At 30.4% G+C, this 26,803-nt stretch overlaps 3 protein-coding genes across 5 annotated transcripts; 2 read left to right on the forward strand and 1 right to left on the reverse strand.

Annotated features, from left to right (window-relative positions):
- Window positions 1-738: 738 nt before the first annotated feature.
- Window positions 739-6,323, reverse strand: LOC111275072 (disease resistance protein (TIR class)). 3 transcript variants are annotated; one of them, XM_022860184.2, is made up of 9 exons: window positions 6,035-6,323; window positions 5,751-5,927; window positions 5,235-5,365; window positions 5,067-5,107; window positions 4,899-4,912; window positions 4,640-4,792; window positions 3,708-3,985; window positions 1,566-3,289; window positions 739-1,473 (listed from the first exon to the last, which is right to left on the reverse strand). In XM_022860184.2, the coding sequence occupies exons 1-9, from the start codon at window positions 6,091-6,093 to the stop codon at window positions 1,255-1,257; spliced, it is 2,796 nt and encodes a 931-aa protein (XP_022715919.2). In that variant the 5' UTR covers window positions 6,094-6,323; the 3' UTR covers window positions 739-1,254. The 3 variants fall into 3 exon arrangements, with proteins under 3 accessions (XP_022715919.2, XP_022715918.2, XP_089611592.1); XM_022860183.2 differs by having other exon boundaries at window positions 4,899-4,933; XM_089755466.1 differs by having other exon boundaries at window positions 4,640-4,808; window positions 4,899-4,933.
- A 7,463-nt stretch (window positions 6,324-13,786) lies between these two features.
- On the forward strand, window positions 13,787-14,637 carry LOC111274245 (putative 2' cyclic ADP-D-ribose synthase BdTIR). The gene is made up of 2 exons (XM_022858859.2): window positions 13,787-14,277; window positions 14,384-14,637. Exons 1-2 carry the CDS (start codon window positions 13,787-13,789, stop codon window positions 14,496-14,498), a joined length of 606 nt encoding a protein of 201 aa, XP_022714594.1. The 3' UTR covers window positions 14,499-14,637.
- A 3,790-nt stretch (window positions 14,638-18,427) lies between these two features.
- Window positions 18,428-22,569, forward strand: LOC111318759 (alpha-galactosidase-like). The gene is made up of 13 exons (XM_022921629.2): window positions 18,428-18,769; window positions 18,848-18,906; window positions 20,249-20,305; window positions 20,438-20,576; window positions 20,681-20,756; window positions 20,834-20,892; window positions 21,010-21,075; window positions 21,157-21,240; window positions 21,352-21,416; window positions 21,571-21,653; window positions 21,738-21,878; window positions 22,014-22,154; window positions 22,251-22,569. The coding sequence occupies exons 1-13, from the start codon at window positions 18,609-18,611 to the stop codon at window positions 22,344-22,346; spliced, it is 1,227 nt and encodes a 408-aa protein (XP_022777364.2). The 5' UTR covers window positions 18,428-18,608; the 3' UTR covers window positions 22,347-22,569.
- Window positions 22,570-26,803: the final 4,234 nt, after the last annotated feature.

A 26,803-nucleotide genomic window follows, 5' to 3' on the forward strand; every position in this document is an offset into this window, starting at 1 on the left:
TTTTCACTTCAGTAAGATCATGAGTTGGTTTTCTGATCATTTCATCTCAAAAGCAACAAGATTTTCTTATTGTTTCTTCATTTTACTAAATTTAATTCACCTTTATCATTTTGAACAAAATAAGCTGCTTAGTTGATTTCCCATATTTTTATAAATGTTTTAAATGTCTCAAAAAAAAAATGGAAACCATAGTGATGTTTGAGTTATGGTTTAAGTTAAATATAGCATGGAGCGGTGGGCAAAGCTTATAGTACAAGAAATCAGGGAATGACAACCTATGATTTATTTTCTCTGAATTGACATTTTCTAACTTGTGAATATGTTTTCTAAAATGTAAAACAAATGAGGATTAAAAAAAAATAAATCAAGAGACAGCTAGCTGACCCCTCAAAGCTATACCCCAATTGCGCATCGAGTCTTGATTTAGCTTGCATTCTTCTTTCAAGGCGGTATGCAAATGCGAGAAACCCCCATCAATGGCTATAACATTTTTAGGTAATCTGTTTTAGGAGATTTTTGGCATCCTAGTTTGAACCCTTTAAGATATGTAGAATCTTGTTTAAAATTAGTCTTTCAAAATTCAATTTGTTTTACTAATGCAATAACCATGGCAATATAATAGTGAAAATGACAGTTAATGATTCATGGCTGATAGTGAAAATTTATTCTGTCGATCATTAACGTTTATCTTAAAAACTTACCAAAATTAGCTTTAAGAACTCTCAAAGATGGGTTGTTGAAATCCAACGCAACACTGATGATCATGAATCATATATCTCAAAAAGAAGTCTTTAAGTATACAAAGGAAAGAAACTACTTATTTCCATGACAATAATGACTGACATTCAGAAACAGCAAAATACAATAGGACGAAAGTAAAGGAAATATATGAAGAACTAAGGACTGTATGTTTATGAGCTTGTTTAATAGTTATAAATTATTAAAACAAACAATGACGGAATGAATTGCAGGTGTAACTCAGAGATATTGAAAAAGTACATAGTAAAAGCTGCAAGGGGCTCTAGCTGCTGGAATATTTGATCTGAAGAGGAAAACTGTGCAACGAGGGATGTTCATATAGAACCACAAAAGCTAAAACATGTGTGAGGAGTGTAATTCCATGTTCTAGGCAAATTTAACCGCTGCAAGTTTCCTTACCTTGAGAGATTTCAGGATTGAATTCCATCCTCCTCAAATGTAATGGTTTACCCATATAAAGATTGGATATCATCAAAGAGGATCTCAACCTCTTTCTTAAGTTGCCCTAAGTTTGATAGAACTCACCCTGTTTGTTGCTTGAGCTATGGAAAGATTTTTGTTCTTATCACTCTTTACAGAACTTTTTGCTGCTTTACTTTCTAAGGGCGATTTCTTGGATACAGCTGAAGCATAACCAGAAGCTGCAGTTCTCTCTGCAATTCTTTTCTGCCGTTCAATCAATAACTCTTCCATCTTCTTCCGCATCTCCTCTTCCTGGTAGCAGGTATCTTACATTAGAAGCTAGAAAGAAATAGAAGGGAAAGGATTATAACAACATATTGGTTGAAAGACAGATTAACCATTACCTTCTCCAACTTGCTCTTCTGAATTGTAGACCTACTAACAGGGGAAGGTTTCTTGCTCTTAGACATATTTTCAGCTTTGCTCTTCCCTAGGGGTCCATTGAAAACTTTAAACCTTGCCTCTTGGGCCTGCTTTTTCTTCTCAAGGATACCATTATGCTTGGCAATAGTGTTCTTATGATTGGAAGGAACCTTCTCATCATCACATTCACTGGCTGCACTTCTATTTGCTTCTGCGAATGATAAGCCAATTTGATAATCCATTGTCCAGGAGTGTCTGGAGGACTCATATCCAGGTTTTCTTTCAAGCACCATGCAAAGATCGTTTGGCTCATGCACATCAAGTACCTTATGTTTATCTTGTGAAGAATCTATGGTGCCATCATGTTTGCTAGGTGAAGTTAGATCTGCAACCATACTTATATCTGTTTTCCAAAGGGAATCATCCTGATTATCACCTGCTTGCCGAGCGGCAACCATGAAAGAATCATCAATAAGAACTTCTTTCCTACTTTTCTGAGAATATAACGGATCACTCTCCACTGATAAAACTTGATCACCATTAAAAAGCATCTGCTTATTGGCTGAATCTGAATCCTGGCTTTCTGGCTTTACAGAGTGATTGCCAACACACCAATCATCTTCCTTTCCAGACCTGATTACAGCTGACTCATTTGCACAAGCAGATATGAGATTACCAAGCTTATTTCCTGATTCTGCCAGTCTCTCTGGACGTAACAAATCCACTTCTACACAGTCTCCTCTCTTCATGACTAGACGATAATTCTCTCCATCAACGAAATCATCCAACTTCACCCTAGTCTCATTATTCACGTCCCTCTCAGTCATAACAAAAGAATCAGTCGGAATTGTCCGCTGAATTGGAACTTTCTGTGATTCCAAGTTCAAAGGAGTGGTTACAGAAATTTTACCATCAAAGTTTCGAGCCATGAAATGTTCCTGAACATCCTCAGCTGGCTTCCATTCAACTTCATTCACACTTGCACTTTCTTCTTCCCTCATCAGAAGGTTTTGGAAAGCTTCCCAGTTTTCATTTCTTTTCCCTCCCTCTAATTTTTTTACATGAAGGTCATCAGAATCACTCTGATAAAAAGCATCAGTTGATTTATTTGCAATGCCATTGCTTCTTTTGTCGTTTCTTGAGTTTAACTCGCTCGATTCCTTCAGTGATTTAATTGCATCATCCACTTTCTGTTTAAAGGAATCTGTATCAATTAGATCATCCTCCCCAGAATAAGATCCATCTGAAACTTGATCTTTCTCTCTGCTTCTCTTGGGAGAGATGTAGTTAATATTGCGGATGACAACTGTTCTGGATGACTTCTTATGGTTTTTCTTCCTATATGGAGGATCTGGTGATGACTGCCTTATTTCTTCCTGTTGCATGTTTAAACTTGAATCACTTTCAGAGTCAGAACCACTGGATTCAGTTGGTCTTTCATCTCCTGAATATTCAAGTCCTTTTCCATTTGACAACTTCTTCTTTTGCCTGGAAGATGACTTCTGATTCCTGTTGGGAGGCCACTGCATATTCAACGGATACGGAAGTGGTACAGGTTGCATAGGGAGGAAAGGATATCCTTGATACGGAGGTAGATGGCCTTGTAAATTATACATATGCTGAGGTATCTGATTTGGCCATTGCATTGGCACTTTATATTTTGTGGTAGTTGATGGTGTCTTATCTGATGCAGGTAAATTCTCATCTGCATGTATATCAGAGGAGCCAAACATTATCTATTGGAATATTTACAGATTTTGTATCTAGTGAAAATAAGAGATGATATGCTCACCATCCTCACGTGTTCTAAGAAGCATGGTTCTAATCCTAAAGTATATCCTACATTCAGTGAAATCTAAGAGGATTCACTGATATCTAGTTAATGTTCAATATGTCAAGCAAGAAGTAAGAATGTTTCCAAAGTGGGAATCGGATAAATGCTTTGCATTTCTACGGAAAAGTGCAGGTGGCTCAATAACAAAAAGCAGTCTGCCATTTATATAGTAACAGGAATGATGATGATAAGTAGCCTGAGTATTGACTTAACAGACGCACAGCTTGAAGTATGGTTGTTGTTAAGCTGTAAAGAAGAGGCAAGGAAAAGCTGTATATCTCTGAGATACCTTTCTTGCAGTCCACAGCTCCAGCATATGATGGGTCTGGTTTTGATGCTTCTGAAGATTCATTTGGAGCATGATCACTGCTAGATGCACCATTTATGGAAAAATTTGACATGATACTTGGATTGGGGATGCCAATTCCATTTGCAAGCACAATGCCAGATGTTCCCGATAATGGCATTTCTGATTGTGAGCATGCCTCCACTGCTGCTAATTCTTCCATCCAAAGACGGTCTGCATGCTTTTTCTTGCATAAGTCCTTGAAATTAATGCATGCCTCCCTAAAAATAATCAATGCTAAATTATAATATTCAAATTGGGCTGGATATCAGGAAAAAAAGAAAAAAATAAAAAAGCAGCTGGGCTTATGTGTGACTAGTTTGTGATAGCCAAACCACTTGAGTGCATCTGCAGCATGATGATGCCCATTTCAAAGATAATTTCATGTACAGAAGAGTTCATCAAATTCATCATGAACAGATAAAGATGTAATTTCAGTTTTAAGAGAAGTAAAGTACTATATAAAATCAACCAAGAGGTCCAAGAGATCAGGCATTATCAGCAATATGGTATCTAGCCATGTAGCCCAAAGAAAGTGAAAAAAGGTAAAAGAAAGACAGTAATCAAAAGCATTGAAGGTTGGGATTAAATGCTAATGATTCTAGCTAAGTAAAAATTTATGGCAATAATTAGTCAAGCGGTGAAAAAAAATCGTTTTTCTTATCACTGAAGAAGAAACTGCTAATAAGATCTGAAAGTGCAAATTCTGATATGAAAAAAAAGAATGACATGAACGATTAGGGAACATTCCTATTCAAATACTGTCATTTGACTTAATTAATTTCAATCACTTTCAAGTTTGCCCATTTTTATTTTGTTTTTACTCTCAAAATATAATTATTTCTTGATAATATTTGCAGTTATGGTTCATATACCTTAACCTGGATACTCCAAATGCATCTGCAAAAGAAATGAGATCTTCCATATTTTCCAAAGCAAACCCAGCAACTAGCCCACGAGCATAAGTCATTGCTTGCTCTTTTCGAAGCAAGGCTTTCCTAGTTTCCAGCAGCCTTTGAAGTTGAACCCTAACCACGAAAATGACTGAATGAACGAATGACAAGGGTGTCCATTGCACTAGGAGTAAGAATTAGTATCACCAAATGTAGGCCATTTAAGGATAAGATGAGTTACTTGGAGTTCTTTTCCTGTATAATGTCATCCTTTGTCTTGAGTTCACCATTCCGCAGATAACAAACACAATAGAATAATTCAAAAAAAAAAAAAAAGGGATGTGAATTTCTGAATAATAAAAAAATCACATATAGTCTATGAATTATTCAAAAACCAAAAAAGGAATACCTTTGTGAAATCAGTTGATTTCCTTGTATTAACATTGGCATCTGAACCGTATACCAAAAAAAAAAAAAAATCAATTAGGAGATAATTTGCAGTTTTTACTTTGAGCAAACAAAGAAATTACAGCAAAATGAGAACTTTAGCCAACAAATTTTAAGTCTTCGAACATACCTGCCTCCTGCCTTCCATCCGCATTAGCGTTTAATTCATTAGCTTGAACTGATCTCTCAATTTGCAAGATTTCTCTTTCTATGGCGACAAATCTTTCCAGAACTGCTGGTGTGCTAACAAAGCACACAAATCTACAAAACATAGAAAAAATTTGAGTCTAAAAGGGCTTCCAGATTATTCTCTTTTAAAGCATTCACCTTATAATGAACTAGCTCATCAGAATCCACCATCAGATTGTAGTGCAGGGTAAATTTATAAGAATCCAAGAAGTGCAAGGACTAAATGCTTGATTTCCCAGATGATTAGCCAAGTCGATCGCAAACATAAGTTTTGGAGATAAATTGGCACCAAAATTGATTTTGTTCATATATCCAAAAGAATTATGGCCCATTATATAGAGAAATTAGATCAATAAACTCTTCCACTCATTGCAAAATAATCATTCCCCCTAAAGATAAATTCCAACTCTAATGAAAAAGAAAAGAAGAAATGAATCAAGAATCAGTTGCAAGTTACCTCTCAAAGGTAGCTTTCGTGAACCAGGGGGTACCAGGGGCAGGTGGCTGCAGAGTAATCGAATACCCACCTTTTGAAATCTGATCTCTTGCAAATTTGAGGTGAGAAACGAAGGGTTCAAAAATCCCAGAAGCAAGTTTCTCATTCTTTCCTTTGGAGAAGACTACCAGATCAAATCTTCACAACCCAAAAAGGAACAGATTAAAACAAAGTAAAAGAAAAACACAGAGTTCAGTTCAGTGATTCCATTACATGAAAGTCTAAAGTAGCAAATTGTAGCATACCTAGTTCGAGTAGGAGTGAGTTGAAACAGAGCACGATCAAGGAGAGTTGTCGAGTCCATTGTTAGAGAAACTCAAACAAAAAGCATGATATTCTTGAAGTAAAGTGGAAGCTTTGGGTTTGGTTTGGTGTTTTTTTTGGGAAAGTGTTGGCAAAGCGCAACGTGAAGAGTTAATGAAAGTGTTGGTCACATTGTCAAAGATTTAGATTTTGTTTGTAGGAATGAACGACTGTACATGAATGTGAATGAAAGTGAAAGCCAGCGGAAGCTGGTGAAGCTTTGCACATGCTGAGAGTGAATGGAAATGGGAGGCCCACAAATAATGATAGCAATAATTTTATTCTATGAAATTTACAATGTTATTCAAAAATCCAAAAAAAAAATTGTTGAGTTGAGGGACAATTCGCTTGCAAAAGATTTTATTTGGCTTAGTGGCTAAGACGGTACATCAAAATTTTGATTTTGAATTACATTTTTTTTTGTTATTTTAAAATTTTATCTTTTTAATGTAATAAAAAAAATTTTATTTCTACTTTTAGCAACTTTTGTCTAAGCATTATGTAAATTTAATGTAAGGCTTTATAGACATTTGCCACTTATAATATGTCTCGATTTCAGAGATAATTTTTTTTATTTTAATTTTTTTTATAAAAAATCAAAATATTGTTTTGTTACATGTTTTAGTTTTTTTTTTTTATAAAATATTTTACACAAACTAGTTTAATATTGAGTATTTAGTTTGTAACTAATGGAACTAATATAAAAAAAATATCAATCATGACAAGATCAATGAGATGATTGTATAATTAATTGAGAGTGGTTGTTTCCTAAGAAAAAAAAGTGTTGGGTTTGAATTTATTTAGCAACATACCATATAATATTTAGTAGTATTAACTTTTTTTTTATGGAATTAAGATAAATTTCAAAAAATTACTATGTTGGGCCCTATGATTATTTTAATTTCAAGATTTACCTGAAATCTAATTGCCCCTCTCCTTTATTAGGCTGCCCTTGACTCCTTAAGCAGTTAGATTTTGGCTCCATCTCCGATATTATATATAGACAATAATGAGGTAATACTATTTTTTCTCTCTTTGAATTTTTATTACAACGAAGGAGGAAGGAAAAGTTAAAAATGATCTTTGACGCATTCAGTATAATTAAGATATTCTAGAATAAAATAATAAATTATTTTAGTATAATTAATAGTGATCAATTTTTAATTAATTTTTGATAATTTCAAATAAAAAATTAAAAACTCAAAGATCAATAATCAATGATCTTTTCTTAAAAGAGCACTACTTTTAGGGATGGCATTGGGTCGGGTTCAAGGCGGGTTTTGTTCGCCTCGAACCCGATCCGATTTTATGCTTTAGTATATCCGAATTCGATTTTATCCGATTTTTTTTAATATCTGAACCCGATCCGATCCGATATTATATAAATCGTATTCGATCCGATCTGAAATTAATAAAATATTATTTTTTAAATATAAAATATTATTTTTTAAATATAAAATATTATTTTTAAATATAAATATTTAAAAATATTATTATATAAATATATATAATTAATTAATTAATTAAAAAATAATTTTTTATATAAATATCGGATCGGATCGGATCGAGTTTTAGACATACCTGAATCCGATTCGACTCTGATTATTTTTTAATTATACCCGATCCGACTCGATTCAAAAATCAAAATTAAAAATAAAAAAATCTAACTCTATAGAGTCGGATCGGACTGAAACCGTCGAAGAGGGGTTGATTGCCGTCCCTAACTACCTTGCAAATGGCCCTCAATCTCAATCAACTTTCAATTTCCATTGCACGTGAAGAGATTGTCGAGAGATGAATCCAAGAAAGTGGTTGAAATTTGAAAATTGGGTGGAAGGTTTGTAATGATTGATACGTTGGTTTGCTCTCATAGTCTTGTTGGGGCTATTAGAATTTTTTTGGCCACAAAAGTTCCCAAGAAAAAGTTGGCACCGACTTCCTTTTTTGTTTGTCAAATTTAATTATAATGTACCCAAACACTTTCACTAATTTAGCAAAAATTTTGTTGAAATGAATTTAGAATTAGGTTCAACAATTAATTTATACAATTATTTTAAGATATGATATTTAATTAATTAAATTAATTTAATATTTATAATTTATAATTTATAATTTTTTATTTTTAAATTGTATTTTTTTAATTGTCAAAATTTATCCCAAACAATATAAAAGATTAAAAAAAAAAAAAAAGAGGAACTCCCCTCTTAGATCTACCCTAGTTAGAATTTGTTCCTCTGCACTGTATTCGTTTTGAAGACAACCATGAGACAGCTAGATATCAAACCTTCGCTGGAAGTAATGGCAGTTTCCTATTAAGATTTAAGACCACTCCCTCTATTATTCTCTACCATTATTAATTTATGGTACATGTGGGGTTAGGAGTGGACAACCAAGCATATAATTTATCAAGAATAAGCCAAAAACTATCTTTGGCAATTTCAATTTTCCCCTTCTATATTGCAAATTGTATTGAGATTCATTAACATAAAAATCCCATTTCCCTGCAATTTCAACATATGCCCCCAATGGATGAAAAGTTATATATACGTGTATATATATATGTATATGTCCATTTCTTTTTCTTTATTTTTTTTAAATCCAAATTTAAGGACAGTTTATAATCACATTTTGGAGCAGCTAGTTTCTAGGAATTGATTTTCTAACATGAGAATTTTTCTTCACAATTTCACAACCATACCAAATACATCAACCATGTGCATTTGCATGTTCTAATTGAGGAAAGTTTATAAATAGAGTCATCGTAGGTTCCATTTAAAGGTCAACTTTACGCACATGACTTTCACAGATCAGTAAAATTCCTTCATTCCTTCCTTCTAAAGCTCTTTCCAGTTTCCATCGTAGAACAGTTGACCTACCGACACAAAGACAAAGTGACATATAAAACATATATATCGTAGGATTAGGATTGAATTGACATTTGTCTATTCTGCGGCAAATTAATTGGCTGTAATGACTGGGAAGTTACAAATCTGTCATTGTTTACGAAGGAAAACAAAAATTTAAAACAGAATCGTCCTTGCAGAATTGATGGTGTTAATAGCGAAATTTGTCCATATTGCATGATCTTGACAATTCCTAATCACTGGTGGATTCGTAGTAACAAGAATTAAAACAACTACTTTCTGATAGAAATTTTCAGTAGCCAACAATATGTTTATTGACAGAATGATGAATTTCAATTATCTGGATACAATCCCTTTTATCACTTTAAAAATCAGTTACTTCGATTAATTTTTTTCACATTACGTATTTTCTAACGAAATTTTCATTGATTCAGTTTGAGTTCATTCTTCATAGGGAATAACCATGTGATTTGTTTATAAAAAAATTTAAACTCTTAACTTCAATAATCATGATTTTATCTAAAATAATCTCAAATATAAAAATAAAAAAAAATCCTTTGTAAGCAAAATCATGCGTCCGGACTCCGGATGATGCAACAGTTTAAGCATCTAAAGGCTTCCCATTCAGGGGTTTAGGGCCCAGAAAATTCCCTTGTGAGGCCCATTTCATTGCATGATTGCAACAAGCAAAAAGGGGAAGAGCAATGGGGCCGAACAGAGGAAAATTTTGGGGTTTGGAGTTGGGAGTTTCAGGCAAATCTCGTATTGATCAGACTCAAATCTGGATGACTAAAAGCTTGTAATTAAGTTTAGACCCGAAAGGTGAAAGAAAACCCCTGTTTCGGAAGATCTCATCTAAAGACAATTCTAATATACTTGTAGTGGTGGTATCCGCAGGGGCCGGATCAAATCAGACCAGTCCAGTCAAGAAAGAATTCAATAAAGTTGATATGAAACCGAGTTCAATTTGATTTCCACATTTTCGAGTTCATATGACTAGAAATAAGTTAGGCTAACTATTCAGTCGCAGGTTTGCTCTAAGTTTCAGTCATAATTATGACTGAATCAAACTAATCATTTTACAGGTTTTCAAATCAAATAAAATTTGATCCCATAATTCTGATTAAGCAATATTAATTCATCTTTTGGATCATCTGAATTTATTTGTAACGTCTAACATAAGCATCCTATAATCTTCATTTTTGTGTGTGAGTATGTGTGTTTTATACATCAATTAATTCACCCCAAATAAAATCATATCTCAATTTTGACCCACTGCTATTACGATATTTATTTGACAAAACTTGTAATCTAAAAACTATATTATTCATTAAGCAAAACTCATTTTTTTATTCAAAGTTTTGAATTTGTTTGACATTGTGAATTATGATTGTAAGTCAAAGATTTTGTTTAGCTACACAAAATCGTGTTATTAAATTTAAAATTTTGGGGTACAAACTAGGTTTAATATGAAGAGAAAAGAATAGATTATAGGTGTTATAATTAAAATTTCAAACTTATTCAATATTACTTTTTTAAGGATAGCTACATGAATTATTTGGATTAGATTTTGAATTCATTACAAAGTTTAATTTTAAATTCTTTTTTTAGTACATAAGAGATTATAGCCTGAAGATAAAGGATAAAGTTGCAAGTATTAAAGTTCGAATTTTAAATTTATTAAATGTCAAATCTTAAAAATTATTATATGAATAAATTAAATTAAATTAAATTAAATTTCACATTCTAATTTTAAATTTTTTAACCCTAAACTCAATTAACCTTTAGAAATCATAAAAATTCTTCAGTAATTACTCAGAAATTAAAATATGTTTTCCTCGTTTTTCATAATTGAATTGGAGATCTTCAAATTGAATCTTCAATTTTGAATTATCCATTTTGAGGCAATTTAATTTTAACTAATATGAGACCGAAGCGTACCCATCCCAATTTAAGGGCTAAACTTTGGTAATTACTTTAGTTTGTTGTAATAAACAACATTTTACAGTCTTATTTGAATCTAAAATTACAGTATATATATATATATATATATATATATATATATATATATATATATCAACACTTCTGACCTAATTACAAGAGATATGTATACAACTTTGGTCGGCTGGAAAACTATAACAGAAAAACATAAGAAGCTTCATTAAATTTCACAGCAATGAAGAAATTTGGGTGCTTGAGTTGTCTAATATGTTATAAATTTCCAAATCTTGGAAATCAAGCATTCTGTAATAACGAAGAAAAGTTGCTTCACGTTTGCAGCCTTAAAGTACGACTAATTACAAACTTTTTACAATTTTATATCCATTTTCGGCATTAAAATGAAAAGACAAACTGTCCCCAACTTGTTTGCCATTATTATTCTTTTTTTTTTTTTTCGGCCGATACCTTGTTGCCATTCTTCGAGAACCACGTTTTTCAATTGTTAAGTCAAGAATTCAAGCCATACTTTTAGAAACAACAATTCCTTTGGATTCATTGTTCAGCTATCATTTTTTTGTTTCCTAAATTAAGTTAGCGTGATATAATTAAAAGTTGGATTATGATTTAACGAATAATTAAAAGTTGGATTATGATTTAACGAGAATTTCTTTTCAACAAATATTTCGTGAATATAATACATGATTCATATGCATAAATGAATGAAATTAGTTGGTTGTTATTTTTTTATCTGCATGATAATTATTATTGTCACACCTAACTAATTACCAATATTTTTTTTTATATAAAGAAAGCCACGATTTAGGGATAGATGAATTAAAATGTTGTAGTTGTAATTTGAAAATATCTGTTAGATATTATTTTTTAAAAATAATTAAATGAATCAATTGAATTAAATCCAGATTCACATCGATCATATTTTATAAACACTTACAATTCTATTAACCAAATTGAGGATATTCACACTTAAATTTTCACTTGAAGTAATTACATGTTTTCTTATTCCTTATAAATCAAATTGATTTTGGTGGGCTTTTAAGGGTCTTAAACATTAATAGCTTTACCGGCTGCTAATTATATATGGATTGAACCGTACCACGTGTATCATAAGTGATGATAAATTACCATACCATGTCTATCATAAGTGATGATAGATAATTCATTTTATCTGAAAGTGGGATTTGAATGTAACAAGTGAACTGACATTTTGCATTTGCAAGAGGCACGTAAATGGATATGTTGCATGCTTCATGAAAAAAGTTCATATTATTCTTCATTTGTAATGTATGTGCCCCACGACTTTAATTTCTAATTTCATTGCAAAATGGCAATATTGGTGGCCAGCTAGTAGCTGTCCTAAATTCACTAGAAACACTGCCCCTTCTTGCTTTTATTTTGAATGAAAAAGAAATTATATATAAATTTGAAAGTTCTTAGAAACCCCAAAATTTCTTTAGTATATCCATAGTTCGAACTGATCAAAATGGAGCCTAAAAGTTTTAATATTCTAAAAATCACTAGATTGTAAAAATGGTAAAGAGAATATCACCTCAAATGCTATCCCACATTTGATTGTAGCCTTTTTTTTTTAAGTTGTTACTAGGTTTTCTAATGGGCTCCTAAATCTTTGTTGGGCAATTTTCTTAAGTTATAAATTATATTTTTCAAGAATTTCATTTTTTTGAAAATGATAAAAAACTGAAATTCTTGAAAAATAAGAATAGAAAACTTACATGTATAAATAGAACAAAATTTGTGAAAAGAATAGAAAAGGAATTCACTATTTATAATTTTCAAGATTACAGTATACTTACATATGAGGCATTGGCCTACTGTTATGGAGGACATCCTAAAATCTTGAGATTTTAAATTTAAGTCTCATTTTGTGTGAGTTTCGTTCAATTTTATATTGAATTATCCAATTGTTCTAATTTGTTGGATATATAATTTGTTTGTTTGATTATGCTATACAATATAATTAATATTATCAAAGGAGTGAAAATGGTTAAATACTTAAATTCATTGATCAACTTTGATTTTTTTGATAGTCTGATATCCCTTGATTTTCTTGAGCTGATTGTATTTTTAATTTTTTGATTCTCTTGATTTGTTGATCCCTTGATTGCATACGTTGATTGGCACGACAATAGGAGCCTAGATGTTTGTCTTCTACAACTTATGAATGTGCTTAAGTGTGAAGCTTAATATTTTTTTCTATAGAAAATTAAAGGCCTCACCACAACACATTTTCTTTTGATGTACAGTGGTATCATTATCATCATTATTTGATCACATTTTTTGTTATAAAAAATGGATTTAATTAGAACGAAGGAAAAAAAAAAAAAAAAAACCAATTGAAAGGAAAAGGGGACTATACCCTACATGATGTCATTTTTTGTGACCACATGAAGGGCCCAAAAAAAGGTTCCCCCTAATCTTTTAGTATTTTATTATTTCTTCTTTGTCTAAATATACATTATCTTAAGAACATGCAATATTTCACAAGAGAGACTTTGTCAATGAATCGAAAATTAAATAAAAAAAAGATATTGAACGTGTTTGAAGGATTATGCAAGTACATCGGTAGAAAAGCTTCGGGGGTCAAGCGATCAAGGCATTTGTTTTCTGTTTTCTTTTATTTTTTGTACATTGTCAAACAAAACCGTAGAATTTTAAAATTCTTCGCTTGAAAATTAAAATTTCATTCATTAAACAAAATTTTTCAGATCTCTTAGAGACCTATAAATACCTCATCTCTCGGCGTATTTGTCCCGCTCAAGCTCTCTCCAAACAACTTCCAAACAAAAACATTAAAGGCCAAAAGCCAATCATATACCTTTGAAATAAATATTATTCCTCTTTGCTTTAGCCATGCAGAAGCTTTGTTTTTCATCTGCCAAGAACTTGTGTCGTAAAATCCTCCAACCCCGAACCTCAATCCTGGCAACTACTAAACTCCCTTGCGATATCTTTATTAACCATCGAGGAATTGATACAAAGAGAACCATCGCAGGGTTGCTTCATGATCATTTATTCAGGCTGGGGCTAAGGCCTTTCCTGGATAGCAGGAACATGAAGCCTGGTGACAGTTTATTCGACAAAATCAACCCGGCTATTCGGAATTGTAAACTGGGTGTAGCAATCTTTTCGCCCAATTATTGCGATTCCTACTTTTGCCTCCACGAACTAACTCTCCTAATGGAGAGTAAGAAACGGGTTATTCCAATATTTTGTGATGTGAAACCGTCTCAGCTTCAGTTTATGGATTATGGAACAAGTTCTGATAAGCAACTGCAAAGGTTTAGCTGGGCTCTTGAGGAGTCAAAGTACACCGTTGGACTTACATTTGACACTTCATCAGGGTATGAAATACCTTTCCAATGTTCTTTTTTCACTAGAAATGGTATAATCATTGAATGGAATTTCTAATTTTATTTTTTTGTTTCTTTTCCGTTTATGGGTATGTAGGGACTGGTCGGATTTCTTGAATGCTGCAACCGATGCTATCATTAAGAACTTGGTGGAGTTGGAAGCAGAAAATTCAAGCAAGAAGAGTACATATATTGTGCAGGGTCGTGACTAACGTATATAATACGAATGAAGATATTCTTTATTTCTTAAGGCATCACCTCTGTGCCTTTAACCCCAAGTCTTTTTTTTTTTTTTTTTTTGGTTCTTTTATGTCTTTCTTCAATTTAATCATTTTTAGGATGGGAGATCTCCAAATAAGTTGTAAAATTATTCTTCTTCTCCTTCTTTTTCTTTTTTCCTTTTTTTTTTATGAGATCTCCCATCATTTAAAATAAGTGAAACAATGAAATAGGTTAGATTCAAAACCTGTTGTAACATATACATTAGGACAGAATCAATGTTCTTTTGTAATAAATTCAAGATTCAATAAAATTGTTATTTTATTTCTTCACCATTCAACTAAGCCTAGCCAGGTCGTCTCTATGTCTTTTTTTGAGACTTGAAGACGTTGAGCTGGGCCGATAGAACACCGTAATTTCAAGGATATGAATCTGAATTGATACCCAGAAAATTAATTTTGTAAAGAGCAACGGAGATTTACTTTCATGTTTGAAAATTTCCAGGACATTGCATAGATCGATCAACGCACCTTAATGAAGTTTTCACGAATTTCTCTCGTTGTTTTTGGGCGGGAATATATAAAAAATCTGTTAAAATGGAAACAGAAGCAAAGTCAAGGCTTAATCTATTTTAATATGAAATATTTGACAAGCATGAAAGCTACCTAAACTGATTGTATAAAACTTTCAGATTGAAAGTCCACTGAGGATTGACGTAAGCATATTATATATATATATATATATATATGTATATGAGTCTTAAATTGGTTGCTTGCAAGGTGTATATGTTAGCTTAACTAGTTCCAAAAATCGCGCGATTGCATTGAAAATCTGAAGTTATGTTCTTTTTAATATATGTTTTCTCTACATTAATTAAATAATGGATATAACATCAAATGCATGATTTGGCACCGATGACAGGTACATAATGTTGTAATTAAATAACTATTTGTATGAATAAAAGAGATTGTAGCTTAAGTATAAAAAATTATTGTTAATATTGAAATTTAAATTTTAAAATTATTGATATTATTTTTTAAGAGTGATAATATTAACCAATTGGATTAACTTTTCAATTCAATTAATAATTATTTTGGTGTGTAAAAAACTATTTGTTTCATAGCAACAAATGAAAAACCCTTTTTGAAAAAGGGCAAAAGGGGAAATGGATGGAAATTGGAAGGAGTTTTTTGTTTTGATTTGGGCAAAACCTTTAAAGGGGAAGATCTATTAGCGTTGACCTTGAGGCGTTGAAAAATTACTGATTTAGATGCCTAAACCAATTGAAATTCTTTGACGCAATCTAATTGCTGGGATATTTCCCCGGGGAATGGTAGTTTTTAGATTTCATTGTTTATTGAAAAAGAAATCAAAGCACACTGCCATTCTTAATTTCTAATTAAATTTCTTATTGCTGACTACATGGTAGCATATCAAAAATCGAAAGGTATTAGGCAAGTGCAATATTTTAGGAGAATTAAGTCGGACGATATTTGTACAACCGAGCCACTTACAACTTATTTATTTATTAAGCTAATCGAACAACATATACATTCAAAAAAATTATTAAAAAATTACATCGTTAAATTTGAAATATATATATATATATACACACGCTTAATGCATATTATTTGAGGGATAATGAAAATGAATGAAAGTTTATTTATAAAATAAATGTTAATTCAATTTATTATTTTTAATATAAAAGATGTTACAATTTGAGATAGAATAAGAAATTATAAATAGTGAGATTTAAAATTTAAACCTATTAAATATCACACTTTAAGAAAATGTTTGGTATGGTGTAATTTGTTTAATAATCATAATGATTTGTACTCAATAATTATATCATTTTATTTAGTAATAATTTAGAAATCTTATCTGTCATTGATTTTAAATCACTAGAGTATTAAAATCACTACTTAGGGAGTAATCTCATTTTCGAATGAAAAAGTTTTATCATTATGAAAAAATAATTTTTAATATTATTTTTTGACTATTTTATTCTCATAAAAAAATATAATTTACATTACCCGTAAAAAACTTGCCACTAAAATTTTTAGAAAAATAAGTTTTTTAATAACTTATTCTAAAAAGGTTTTATGTTATAAATTTATATTGATTAAAAAATAATGAATTTATTTAATAGTTTTTTTAGAATTTTTTTATCAAAATTGATTTATACTTTGTAGTTTGTTTATAAAATAATGTTTAACTATTTCATAAATTGTTGATTTAATTAGTACTAAATATTTTTCTTTTTTGTAAGATTATTTTGGATATTTTATATTATATAATTTATTTTTTCATATAATATCAAATACGGTGATTTAAAAATACTAATAATCTATAATATTGTACAAAGTATGGTAATTTAAAATTACTGGTAATCAAATTACCTTAATGATTTTATATCATGGTAATTAGATCACCATGATAATTTTGAAAATTTTTATAATATTATTCAAATTACTATAGAAAACATGAAAAATGTAAGGAGATGTATGAAAAAAAGAAAAATAAGCTAAAAAAAATATTAATTTGCATAAGAACAAACTTGCAAAAATAATTGAATATATTTTATAAAAAGAAATATGCATTCTAAAAAAAATTGTATTAGCAATAGAATTCCAAAAGGCTGCAAATTAAAAGATAAAAAATAACATAATACATTATATTTATAATTTTTAATTTGTAGAATAACTTTTGGATGACGTTTAGGATTGAATAAATAATTTTCAAACTGATATTTAAAAAAATGAAAAGGATATAATAAATGATAAAAATTAAATAAAATTTCTTATTTATTTTTTAAATATAAAACTGATAGTTAGAGTTGAGATGGATATAGGTCATATTATTTAGATATTTAATATGAAAAGATTATTTAAATTTTTAATATTTTACGTAAATTTTTGAAGAGATAATTTGTTATTTGATACAAATTAAAATAAAAGAATACAATGATTTTTTTAAAGATTATTATAAATTTAATCTTTATAACTTTAAAACAGGATGAAAGACTTCATAATTAAATAATTTATAAAATAAAGTTGTCTTGTAAAAAATTAAAATTATTTGGATAAAATCCATATTTTAAAATTTAAATTTTAATAAATATCTCTAGATTAATTTGATTTATAATTATAACTTAAATAATTTTGATATTTGTAGATTCAAGATTATCTAATTTGTAATTAATAGAAGTTATATTTTTTAAAAAAAACTATCATGTAATTTAAAAAAATTATTCACATAAACATCTATGTGGTAAATCTTATCAAATATCTATATATGTTGTAAATTTGTAATATAATAATATATGTGATATAATTTATAATTTAATTTTGATACATGGTAAAACTGTAAAGGTGTAGCAACTAGAATTGACCCCTTCCTTTTGGCATCCCAAAAAAATAGTTCAAAAAATTTAAAGTCAAACTGCGGCAAGTCCAATTTTTTTCTTGTTAATAATGTGGAAGATCACATCATTATCTTCAACAATTGAGATTTGATATAACAGTTATTATCTGATTGGTTCAATCAACAAATTTCAACAATTATACAAGCTTAATATACTACATGATTAATATTTTATAAAATTGTTATAATAGGATTTCATTTTCAAAGAATCTCTCGTGTAAATAAAAATCCACTTTGATAAGCCTTAAAAACTGAAAAACTTAAAAACTGATCAGCTTAATTACTAAGAGAGATAAAAGTTTAAAGATATGAATCTTACCAAAAAAATCTTGACTCATTCTGTTGATAAGCCTCAAGGATAATGGTTTTATCAAAAATTGCTATAAATACAGTAAGTTGGAGAATTGTCATACTGCACCAAAATTTCACAGTTCCCTTTCTTTTGATTTGATATTGGATGAAAAGAGTGGTTTTAAATGTCCCATAATATTTAGTTTAGGAGTAAAAGCAAAAATCATATTTAAGAAGGTTGTGCACCAACCGACAAACCAGTTAGCCGGTTCAAGTAAAAGGATTGTCTCATCCGATTTCCCATCTGCATTTGGCATTTTTTGAATCTTTGATTTCAAAACTCCAGTCTCCATCTCAATTCCCCTCTCTGTTTTTCCTTTGTCTTTAATATGGGATTCATTGTTAACTTCCTTTTTATTGCTGTTTTCAACCTATGGCTCGTCCACGAGGTGGCTAGTTCAATGAACATCAGTAGCAGCAGCCATGGACGTGATCAAGGTTACTCTCGGTTCCTTCTAGACGACGGGGTTGCTCGTACTCCTCCAATGGGGTATTAATTCTGTTACTTTTGCCTTAACTTTGACTTAAGGCAATTACATTTATTAACTGAGGTAGATCATTGTTGTAGATGGAATAGCTGGAACCATTTTCATTGTGATATAGATGAGAAGACTATCAAGGCTACTGGTAAATTTTCCTATTACTCAATTATCTTTGTTCTAGAGAAAGTCAAATGGTTTAACCAATAATAAACAATGTTCTTTCTTTCATGGAAGGAAAATGGTCAAACTGATATTATTTTTTTTCTCCTTTGTCATTTTCATTTTTATTTAGTAAAAGCAGAACTTGCTTTCAAAGGTTAGATTTTGCTAGCTAACTAAACTAGCACTTTTCAACATCAATACCCAATCTTTAAAATTTTTTACTTCTTAAGAAAATAGTTAATTTGACTATCAATCAAGCATTAGAGTCAATAATAGGTGCAAGTATTTTTACCTCTGAAGTCCTCAAAAATAAAAAAGGGTTTAATTGAACTTGAGCCTACTTTGGTTACATTATGCATATGTATCAGGTATCCCTCACTCTTTCTTTTTCAAAACATTGATTAGTATTTTGTTGCAGAATTGATGAATAGATGCTTAAGACCACCACCATGCAGTTTACAGCCTTTAGAAATCACACTCTAATTCCTTCCATTTTCTTTATATTTGACTTTGAACATTCTAACAGTGGACACTCTTCAATCTGCAGTCTTTTATTGCAATAATTAATTTTAGTTTGAATTCATTAATAATTTACGCTTAATACTGATACATGAATGAAAATTATCACTAATTCTATAACTATATTTAAATAAACTGAACCGTCTTTTACATCAGAAGAATTGTCTACACTCTTCTTTATTAGGATCTGAATAGTTCTAACCATTGAATTCATGAAATTAAACTGTAGACTATGAATCATCTTCTCTTTTGCTTTTATCTTTGGTCTTCATGACTCATTCTAATATATATTTAATATTGCAGCATAAATGCTTAAAATTGAAGACCATGATCTTTACTCTGCTTGAATAGGACCATCCAATTATTCAGTGCACCTAAAATTTGTTGCATCTTCTCTACACCCACTTTCAATACACTGACTTTGAAATTCAATTTCATTCTCAAAACTCCTTCATTTGGTTGTTGGGGAATTTATTTGCTTTGTTTTCTGATATCTTGTGACCTGTTACTGTTAATTGTTAGTTGACAGAGTAAATATTGCCTCTGCCTTGTGTTCTGTTCTAATGTATTGAAAAATCCTCACATAAATTTTTCAAGGAAGAACTGAACTATTCCCTCATGTTTTGACACGGGCAAGATTCCAATCCTGAAATTGCTGGAATCAGAAATCTTGGTTTAATGTTAGGATTTGAGCTAAAAGCTTTGGCCTCTAATGGATATAAAATATAAGGCTCATGTTTTAAGAAGTAACTTTGATATTCTTCTTAACATGGATTTTTACTAGTTTGATTTTTTCCCAAGAACAGCCGATGCTCTTGTTTCAACTGGTTTGGCAGGACTTGGATACAAGTATGTAAATCTTGGTATGAATCAAAACCAAGCTTTTCTTACTTCGTTTTGCTCATACCTGTGAATTCTATGGACAATAACAAACAAAATATAATGGTGATCACATGAGTTTTCACTTCTCTTTCTAATCGTTTTTGTAAAAGCAGATGACTGTTGGGCTGAAGGGGAAAGAGACAAGAAGGGTAATTTAATGTCCAAAGCCACTACCTTTCCTTCTGGCATTAAGGCCCTTGCAGATTATATTCACGCTAAAGGCTTGAAACTTGGGATATATGCTGATGCTGGGTAAATGTCCCTCAATTATACTAATCATGTGTACAAAATTTGTTCTTATAAAACTAAAATATGGCAAAGTGTTTGAAAGTGTAAACTTTGTTCCAACTCCACAGTAATAGAACCTGCAGTGACAGAATGCCTGGCTCTCTTGGTCATGAATATCAAGATGCAAGAACTTTTGCAGAATGGGTTGGTATCCTTAAGTTTGAGACTATAGAATTTGCTCAAATACAGGATTCTGGCTAATGGGGGAACTTCTTTTGTAGGGTGTTGACTACTTAAAGTATGACAACTGCTACCATAACGGTTCCAAAAATCGAAAAAGGTAGAATCATCTGTCACTCTAGTTTATTATGTTGAGCATGTTAAGAAACTAATTTACGTGTCCTTACAAAGTTAAGAACATTTAGTTGTTATGTAACATACAATTTACTTTGTGAAGATACGCTGTGATGAGTCGGGCATTGCGAAAAGCTGGCAGGCAAATTCTTTACGCTTTATGCGAATGGTACGTGCATATGAATTTTATGACACCAATTTTACACTAAAATTTAAGGACTGTTCTTAACACAGAACTGTATACTTCCAGGGGACAAGAGGATCCAGCAAAATGGGCAGGTTCATATGGCCATGCTTGGAGGACTACTGGGGATATTAATGACACCTGGGCAAGGTCTAGTCCTTTTTATTCTTTTATTAATGTACGCTCATGCTGATTAACTGATTATGGTTCTGGATTTCGTAGTTTCATTTGAGTTTTCTTTTTCTTTTTCCCCATTTGCAGCATAACGTCGATTGCAGATGCAAACAACATTTGGGGAGGATATGCGGGACCTGGCAGGTGGAATGGTAACTGCAAATTTAACTTCTGGAATCATTTTTCTATTCAGTGCAAAAGGATGCAGCACTCTTTCAATAAACATAATTGATTTCTATCTACTTTGTTCATCTTTTGTTTAATAATATTTCACTAATTTAAGCCGCAATCACAAATTCACACTAGATCCTGACATGCTGGAAGTGGGCAATGGAGGGATGAATGTTGAGGAATATCGTTCTCATTTCAGTCTTTGGGCTCTTATGAAGGTTTGTCTCTCTTAATTCTAGCCTTGTTTTTCTATCTTGCACTTTAACTGTTGTGATTAATATATGGTAACCTTTTGTTGGCAGGCTCCTCTGCTCATTGGATGCGATGTTCGATCTGCAAGCAAAGAGACTCTAAGTATCCTTGGAAACAAGGAAGTGATAGCAGTTAATCAGGATCCACTAGGAGTTCAGGGGAGGAAAATACGATCCAAAGGTGGCCTAGAGGTATTTTCTTTGAACACTATATTCTTCCATGTCATTTCCAAAGAAGTCATCTTGCCAAACCCTCCAATGAAAAAAAAAAAAAAAAAGAAGTTCCTAACTATAACTGACCACAAGTTCCTCATGAAAACGATACAGATTTGGGCAGGGCCATTATCAGGGAAAAGGGTGGTGGTAGTGTTATGGAACAGAAGCCAATGTAGGGCACCTATATCTGTGGGATGGAGGGAAATTGGACTCTCTCTCTCAAGTCCTGTCATTGTTAGAGACTTGTGGAAGGTATTGTTTAGCCTTACATTCCTCTCTGATCCAATGGTTTAAACTAACTTGCCTTCTCTTTAGCTGGACTTAACCTTTACGATGTTGCTATTGCAGCACTCATTTGTTTCAATGAAAAAGCGCTATAGAATGACTGCATACGTTCCTGCTCATGGTTGCAAGATGTATGTTATGACGCCATTGAAAGGTTGAAGGAGGCGCTTAAAACGTACAAGTTTGGCGTCAGAAAAGTAGAATTCTCATTTGAGATAGCTTAATTTGGGATAATTTAGTGGACGTCTATTTTTATTTTTTAGCTTTTTTATTTCTTTTTCTGATAGTGCAAATGAAGTTTGGAAGATTAGGATTGAGGACTATCTGTTGCAAAATAAAGTACTCTTTCATCAAAAGAAATAAATACAATTATGTTTGAGTTAGTCCCTGATAAATCTTCGATTTTCTGTCTCATATGGATGTAAATTCGTTGTCTTGTGATATGAACGAAGAATGTAATCACACTAGCATCAAAAGCCGACTGTTCTTGCCTAAAGAATAAGTGAGTTGGCACAGGTAATGTTGTCGGTCACCTTTGAGCTCGGCTTATGAGACCTAACCTTCTGTGAAATAGGATACAAGCGCTCCACAAGTGTGCAAGCCACAACTTGGACAAATCTAAATATTCAAAGATTTTCTTGGGAAATCTTGTTTGCATCTTGGATCATCATTTCTTGCTTCAACTTGCGAAGCTTCCTTTTCTTTCATTCGTATTTTTCTCTCATAACTTAAAAATTCTAACACCTATCAGAATTCAACCTCTTTTTAAAATTTTACTTTATCAGAAATCTCTAAGCAAAGCGACACTTTTTCTTTGGTCTTCCATGTGATTGCCTGAAGTTAAACTAAGATGTTTTATTGGTTGTATGTACCATATCCTAATAGTTTCAAGTAAATCATCGCAGTGACACCTGATTTCTGCCCTTTCCAAGTTGTAGTCTATCAAAAAGTTTTACAATAAACCATCAAAAACATATGTTATTACCTCTATTGTTTTAAAAGTTAGCTCTGCAGCAGAAAGTTGGCTGGTATTTCACCTTCTGTTAACAGTAAGAACCATTATTATTTTGTCATGTACTTGGAAGTGGCAGGGGACCAACATCTTTCCTGATGAATTTTGACTAAGACATCCATTTGTGTATACAGCTGCTAGCTACAGATATCTCTGTAACCACCTTTGAATTTTGAAGGGAAATTCATTGCTCCACAATTATAAGGACAATCACACAAAGATACTGTCAATCTCTATTGAAAATTAAAGAACTTTCATGAAATTGATTTTCTCCTATGAGATTTGTTGACAGGGAAAAAGAAAGAATGATAATAATGATAATAAGATGATATGCCATTATGATAAATTCTGAAAGATCATCCCTGTATTTTCAAGCAGGCACTTCTCTAAGATTATAACAAAGGTTAAAGGCAGTTTTTCTGGTACCAATGCTCCTACTAAGTGCATCAGATTTTTTCGTTACAAAACCATTGTTGATTAAAGCTCCAAAATTTTCAGTTTAGGTAGTGAAACGATGGAATTCCTATGTTAGCGTTTGATATTTTTTATAAAATCATTATAATAATGTAATTATTGAGATGATTTTATTATTAAGGTAATTTTAACACTCATGATTTGAAAGCACTTTATTTAATTAACAATGATTAATTCTCAAAAATTAAAGATCATTGTGTTTGGTGTTACTAAAAATTAAATATTATTTTGTTTAAGAGTACAAAAATAACCAAATTATTATAATAGTTATATAAATTAATAATTCTAGGTTTTTAAAGATAATAATTTGTAAAATATTAGTAATATTTATTTATTTTATAATAAAATATAATTCAATTATTAAATTAATAAATGTGTTTATTGATAGGTAAATTTATTTTTATAATATAAATTATGAAAAAAAATTAAAAAACAAAACCAATATATTAAATTCATAATAAAAGAAAAATAAAAAAATATATTATGTATAAAATATTAAAAAAATATGCAAATTATTTTGAATTTCTTATAATGAATATTAGTTTGAAAATATAAAAATTTATAATATAAAATAATTATAATTTTAAGATGCAACAAAATTTTAATTCATATATTAAATGAGTAAAATTAATTATTGTTAATTTTATATATCACTTCATTTCGATGATAAAAGTTTGTCACTCTTTTATATAGAAATTAGATCACATTCTAAGGTAGTGATTTGATCATTCTTAGTGATCCAACATTATCATTTTGCAGGATCACCAAGTGCTTACTAAATATAGTGATATAATTACCATATATAAATCATTATAATTTTTAAAGTGATCACTCACTACGTATATGGATAATTGTCTAAATCCTCTTTTAAATTTGTAATGTTTGGAATTCAACAGATAAGCTGAAGGCTATAGTAACAGATAAGGCAGCAACACATAAAGCGCTACCAAGGAAAGGCTATGGCAACACCAAAGGCATGCATTTTCTGACTATAGTAAGTAAACTCCAAAACATAAAGCGCTGTCAAGGAAAGCATACTACCTGTAATTTATATATATATATATATAACATGTCATACCCTAAACCTGAGAGAATTTAGGGCATAACAATGTTGGATATTCATGAGATGAATTTTAAGCATACAAAATAACAGATATCAAATTAAATCAAAAATCAAAATCTTCAATAACCTCAACGATAATGTTTTATAGAATTTCAAGTCTACAAAATTATACTCTTTACAAGTTGATCGAATATATTAAAATTTTTATTAACAATTTTTTTAAGATTAATTGTAAACATTTTATTTAGCCCGGGATTCAAACCAATTGAGCTCAAATCTAATCCAAGCCCAATTGTCTAATTTCCTACTCTCTTTTTTATATTTTGTTTGTCTTATTTATTTATCTTTTATTTATTTGGTTTTAAATTTTTATCATAAATCATGTCAATGAAATTTGTGGAGTAATTTGACTACTAATCAAAGATAATTTTGGTAATTAAGACTAAAACATAATCGCTTCAAATATTAAAGCATGGTTGAAAAAAAAATCAAATTAGGGAATCAAAGTCAAATTTAACTTGAAAAATTTTGAGGGATTACAAAAATCACAAAAAATTGAAACAATTTCAGAAATTAATTAAACCGATTTTAAAGAGAATCAAGAAAAAAATCAATTTAAAGCATAATCAAATTTGCAATTCTTTCCATTCAATGCAAATCCCTAAAATTTCTTGCAGAAGATCCTATATAAACATCAATCAACCACACAAAAAAAAAAATGAAAAATGAAATAAACATGAGCAAAGGAGACCATTTAAAGTCCACGTACTTCAAACTTGGTGTATACCAAACCATTTGGCCAGAAAATTTCAAAGATGTAGTGTAGTAGTATGGAAGACAAAATATTGAAATAGTTGACCAAAAATTGAATCAACTAGGCCTTGATTCTTGCTAGCCTAAACTTGGAATAGGCTTGGTATGTCTTGGAATAATTTTGGGTGTGCCCCCATCCATTAAGGTAATTTTCATATTTTATTTATTTGTATATTTATTCATTTATTTCATTTATTTTATCTTTTTTGTATGTTTAAAATAAAATTTAAAGATTGTGAGTTAAAAATAATAATGAATTTTTAAAAAATAAATTTATGAGTGCTACCAAATTATTGAAAAATTTGTCATGGGTTTAGAGTTAATGAATTTTACTAAACCATTAGAGAATTTCATAATAATTTTTTTTATGAAATAAAAAATTCTAGCTCTACTAAACTATTAAAGGATTTAAATTTCGAGTTGAATATTACCAAACTATTAGAAAATTTAATAGTTTTTTCTTAAGATAAAGCCATAAATAAATTTTCAAATAAAAATCCCACTAAAATATTGGGCGGTGTGCATCGAAATAAAATTATGACAAACTATTGGAAGATTTCATACATTTTCTATAAAGAAATTTACAATGAAATTTCACCAAACTATTGGAAGATTGCATCAAAATAAATCTTACTAAACTATTGAAGGATTTTACTAATTATTTTCTTGAATAAAATATATTAATGAATCCTTCAACTGAGCCTCTTCAAAGTAAAACATTAGTCTCTATGAATATTTTTGAAGTGAAAAAATTATTTTAGATTGTTACCAAACTATTGGACTAAATTTAGGATTAATTTTCAATAATTAAATTATTTGGTAAATTTATATGAATATTCTAAGGCTTGGATAATTTAGAATCAAACTGGAACCGTCATTTAGATAGACGCTGTAAAGGTGCTATAACCTTCCTCACGTGTAATTGCACTTTCGAACTTAAAATTTAGTTTCGTGGATCAGAATATACTATTTAAAGATACCTAAGTTAAACTTGAAACCTCTTTTTAAATGTGACAGATTCGATCAGGTGATCAATCTCACTTAAACAAAAAAAATTATGGCAACTCTTTTAATCTATGTCTAGTGATAGATCTATAGATTTAGACGTTATGACAATTTGAAGATTTTACTAGGGATATTAAAGGTCAGGCCAATAAATGATTTCTTGTTATCCAAGCTCAACTTAATAAATTTGAAAATTATTTTATTATTTTTCTTTTTGTCTGTATTTTATTTATTTACTTATTTATCCTA

This window comes from Durio zibethinus, chromosome 26 (assembly GCF_047325235.1).
Source record: "Durio zibethinus cultivar Kanyao isolate XHJ-2024 chromosome 26, ASM4732523v1, whole genome shotgun sequence".
Lineage (NCBI taxonomy): Eukaryota > Viridiplantae > Streptophyta > Magnoliopsida > Malvales > Malvaceae > Durio > Durio zibethinus.